Genomic DNA, 4,646 nt, shown 5'->3' with positions numbered 1-4,646 from the left:
GGCGACGAGGGGGAAGAAGCCGACGACGAGATCAGGGCCGCTCACTCGAGGACGAGGTGTCCGCCGCATGGCACGGTTTCGAGTCGCGACGAGGTTAGATGAGCTCTCGCCGGGCACGAGCAGAGCCAGATGTGTTTTTCATCCGGGGAAACGGGGAAAGTCGTCGATGGAGACCATTTTCGAAGAGGGCCGGGCGGAAGCAAAATAGGGCACAAGACCTGATGTCCTTGGGGTAAGGGGGGACCGGGCGGGAGGTCCCCGGTATTACAGCGGTTTTAAACCCCCCCCCTTATATCACGGTTCGTAATGTGTCCCGGCACAACGTAGCCTTTTGTCCCGGGTCCCGTCACCACCCGGGATAAAAGGGGGGCCCCTTTTATCCCGGTTGGTGACGGGACCCGGGATAAAAGGGTACGTTCGGGCGGGAGATGAAACGTACCCTTTTATCCCGGTTGCCGTTTGCAACCGGGATAAAAGGGGGGCCTTTTGTCCCGGTTGCTGTTAGCACCCAGGACAAAAGGTCTTTTTTCCTATTTTTCTTCTCCCGCCTGTTTTTTGGAAATGGATTTTATTTTACCTTTTCACTGCATTTCAGGATGAAAAACAAAACCTTCACAGATTTTGTACATGCAAAAATATCTTTAATTAACGAGTAAATTGACAATAAGTATGAAGTAATCATTATTTCTATACCAACTCATGTAGCGTGTAAAATATTTATTTTACTGCATTGCTGTGATCAATAAATTATTCAATTAAATTATTTGAATGCGCAGAAAAATCCATGTTAGTATGTGGTTAACAATGTTCATGTATATCTAAAAAATCTTCACCTAACAAATTTAATAACACATGAAATCATACATAGGGTAAATTACAAATTGTATCAATTAATACACAAAGGTCATGCACATTTAACGCATTACAATACAACGTTGTAAAATTTCTTCTTCACGAAAGTTCCTTGATCATGATCGCGGCGTAAGTACGGAGCCTCTTCTTTGGACAGCAGGATGCTTGGATCAACTTCAACGTCGAATGGAGGCATGCCATCAAACTGATCATAATCATCTGATTGGTCTGTTTTATCCTCGACTCCCACGATTTTTCTTTTACCTGGAAGAACTATGTGGCACTTTGGCTCCCATGTCTCTTCTGGATTCCTCTTGGGTTTGCTGCACATGTCCTTCACATAGAACACCTGATGCACATCATTGGCAAGTACGAATGGGTCATCACTGTATCCAGTCTTGCTCAGATCTACTATTGTCATTCCGTACTGATCTTTGGTGACGGCAGTTAGCTTCACCCAATTGCAAAGAAATAGAGGGATGTACAGCGGTCCGTATTCGAGTTCCCATATCTCCTGTATGAAACCATAATACGACTCCTTGCTATTATTTCTGTCCATGGCATCTATGCGGACACCACTATTCTGGTTCGTGCTTTTCTGGTCCTGGGCTCTCGTGTAAAATGTGTAACCATTTATCTCATAGCCTTGGAATTTGACGATTGTGGTAGCAGGTCCCCTGGCTAACCAGGCAAGCTGTGGGTGAATCTCAGAGTTACCCATAAGTTGTTGGCGCAACCAGGAGGGAAAAGTTTCCATGTGATGACGGGTAAGCCAAGCATCGGATTTGGTCGGGTTTTTGGAAGCTACCATCTGCCTGTGCTGCTCGATATACGGAGACACAAAGGATGACTGTTGTAGAACAGTGTAGTGTGCCTTGTCGAACAAATTAGTATCATTGCTCAAACTTGATTTCCTTCCAAGGGTGCCCATTCCTCGGAGCCTCCCCTCGTGGCGTGAAGTTGGAACCCCAATCGAGTCAATTGAATCAATAAAATCAACACAAAACTCGATCACCTCCTCTGTTCCATATCCCCTGGCGATGCTTCCTTCTGGACGAGCACGATTACGAACATAGTTTTTTAGGACTGCCATGAACCTCTCGAAAGGCCACATATTGTGCAGGTATACAGGTCCGAGAATACCAATCTCTTTTACTAGGTGAACCAGTAAGTGCGTCATAATATTGAAGAAGGATGGTGGAAATAACAACACAAAACTGACAAGACATTGCACCACATCGTTCTGTAGCTTTGATAGCTTGGATGGATCGATTGCCTTCTGCGAAATCGCATTGAGAAACGCGCATAGCTTTACGAGCGGCAACCGGACATTTTCGGGTAGAACACCCCTCAGTGCAACCGGAAGCAACTGGGTCATCAACATGTGGCAGTCATGAGCCTTGAGATTTGTAAACTTCTTTTGTTTCATATTTATTATTCCCTTTATATTCGAGGAGTACCCAGACGGGACCTTCATACTATTCAAGCATTCAAACATGCTATCCTTCTCCTCTTTGCTGAGAGTGTAACTGGCAGGACGTAAGTAGTGCTGTCCATTATCTCTCTTTTCCGAATGTAGGTCATCTCGTTGCCCCATGGCTTTCAGGTCCTGTCTTGCTTCCAATGTATCTTTTGAGGTTCCATAAACACCCATGAAGCCTAGCACATTCACGCAAAGATTCTTCGTCAGGTGCATCACGTCTATTGCGTTGCGAACCTCTAGGATTTCCCAATAAGGTAGCTCCCAAAATATTGACTTTTTCTTCCACATGGGTGCATGTCCGTTATCATCGTTCGGAACAGGTTGGCTACCAAGTCCCTTTCCAAAGACTACATGTACATCCTTCATCATCTCGAACACACGCTTTCCATTACGGTGTGCAGGTTTTTTACGATGGTCTGGCGTCCCTTTGAAATGCATCCCGCTCTTTCTCAGCTGGTGGTGAGCAGGGAGAAATCGACGATGACCCATATAGACGACCTTCTTACAGTGCTTCAAGTACATGCTATCTGTGTCATCTAAACAGTGGGTGCATGCCCGATATCCCTTATTTGTCTGTCCTGAAAGGTTACTCAATGCAGGCCAATCGTTGATGGTTACGAACAACAGTGCTCGTAGATTAAAGATCTCTTGTCTATCCTCATCCCACACACGTACACCTTCTTCCTTCCAGAGCTGTAAAAGGTCATCAACCAACGGCCTTAGGTACACGTCAATGTCGTTGCCGGGTTGTTTTGTGCCTTGGATAAGCGCCGGCATCATAATGAACTTCCGCTTCATGCACAGCCAAGGAGGAAGGTTGAACATACAAAGGGTCACAGGCCAAGTACTATGACCACTACTCAACTCACCGAATGGATTGAATCCATCAGTGCTTAAACCAAACCTTATGTTCCTTGCTTCACTTTCAAAGTCTGGGAATGTTCTATCAATTGATCTCCACTGTGCCCCATCTGCGGGGTGTCTCAGCATCTCATCTTCCTTACGGTCTTCTTTGTGCCATCGCATCAACTTAGCATTCGCCTTGTTCCTGAACAAGCGCTTCAAGCGTGGTATTATAGGGAAATACCACATCACCTTCGCGGGAACTCTCTTCTTGGGAGACTGCCCCTCGACATCACCAGGATCATCTCGCCTGATCTTATACCGCAGGGCTTCGCAGACGGGACAAGCATCCAATTCCTCGTATTCATCACCACGATAGAGGATACAGTCATTAGGGCATGCGTGTATCTTCTGAACATCCAATCCGAGAGGGCAAATAATCTGTTTAGCTTCATATGTTGTGGACGGTAATTCATTATTCTCGGGGAGAATCTTCTTGACAATTCTCAACATCCCCTGAAATGCCTTATCGGACACACCATTTTTTGCCTTCCATTGCACAAATTCTAGTGTCGTACCTAGTTTTTTATGGCCCTGCTGGCAACCTGGGTACAACAATTTTTGGTGATCATCTATCATGCGCTGCAACTTTGCTGCTTCCTTCTCAGTTTCGCAATCTCTGTATGCATCTCGTATCACCTGACCAAGGTCATCAGTAGGGTCATTTTCTGCAAACTCATCTTCATCAGCCTCGCCCATTGTAGTACCTGCAAAAGCTTGGCCTGCAACCCAGTCCGGAATGGTGTCATCTTCCTCCTCCTCCTCGCCATCTTCCATTACAACCCCTAGTTCACCGTGCTTGGTCCAAACCAAATAGTTAGGCATGAAACCGTATTTAAACAAGTGGCTGTGAATAGTCCCCCAGGAATCCTTTGAATACTCCTTCCTGTTATTGCATTGGAAGCATGGACAACATACGAACCCATTCTCTGGCTTGTTCGCTTTTGCCACTTCGAGAAAATAATGCAAGCCATCAATAAACACCTTGCTCCGCCTGTCTGCATTATACATCCAATGCCGGTCCATCTGCATCGTATTACGCACGAAAATGGATTACACTTGACAATGGATTACGCGTGAAAATCGATTAAAGATCCAAACAACATGGTACAACTTGAAGACCGTGATCATCTCGCGAGGATGTCCTCAACTGGGTGGCACCGCACTTCGTCATTAAAGAGGTTAGATGCTACGGAAAAGGGGACACGGTCACGATGTCCGTATCCACTCTTTCTCATAGAATCGAACCTCCTTCTTGACATACGTTGCTGCTCGGCGGAGAACATCCTCGGCGAGATGAACACGGTATGCAAGTTCAACAAGTAGCAGAAGTCATCTATGTACAAAAATTCTTTCCTTACCACTACAGAAGTTGTTGAACTTAAAGACCGTGTTCATCTCGCGAGGA

General features: G+C 45.8%; 1 protein-coding gene across 1 annotated transcript; it reads right to left on the bottom strand.

The window, feature by feature from the left end:
- Window positions 1-946: 946 nt before the first annotated feature.
- On the bottom strand, window positions 947-4,252 carry LOC106804370 (the record flags this gene model as incomplete). The annotated part of the gene is made up of 4 exons (XM_022826453.1): window positions 947-1,546; window positions 1,661-2,416; window positions 2,570-3,093; window positions 3,205-4,252. Coding segments are annotated over 4 exons (2,928 nt in total), but the record flags the coding sequence as incomplete, so codon positions are not given.
- Window positions 4,253-4,646: the final 394 nt, after the last annotated feature.

This window comes from Setaria italica, chromosome V (genome assembly GCF_000263155.2).
Source record: "Setaria italica strain Yugu1 chromosome V, Setaria_italica_v2.0, whole genome shotgun sequence".
Taxonomy (NCBI): domain Eukaryota; kingdom Viridiplantae; phylum Streptophyta; class Magnoliopsida; order Poales; family Poaceae; genus Setaria; species Setaria italica.
The sequence above is the reverse complement of the archived record's forward strand: the minus strand, read 5'-3'. Positions and strand labels throughout refer to the sequence as shown.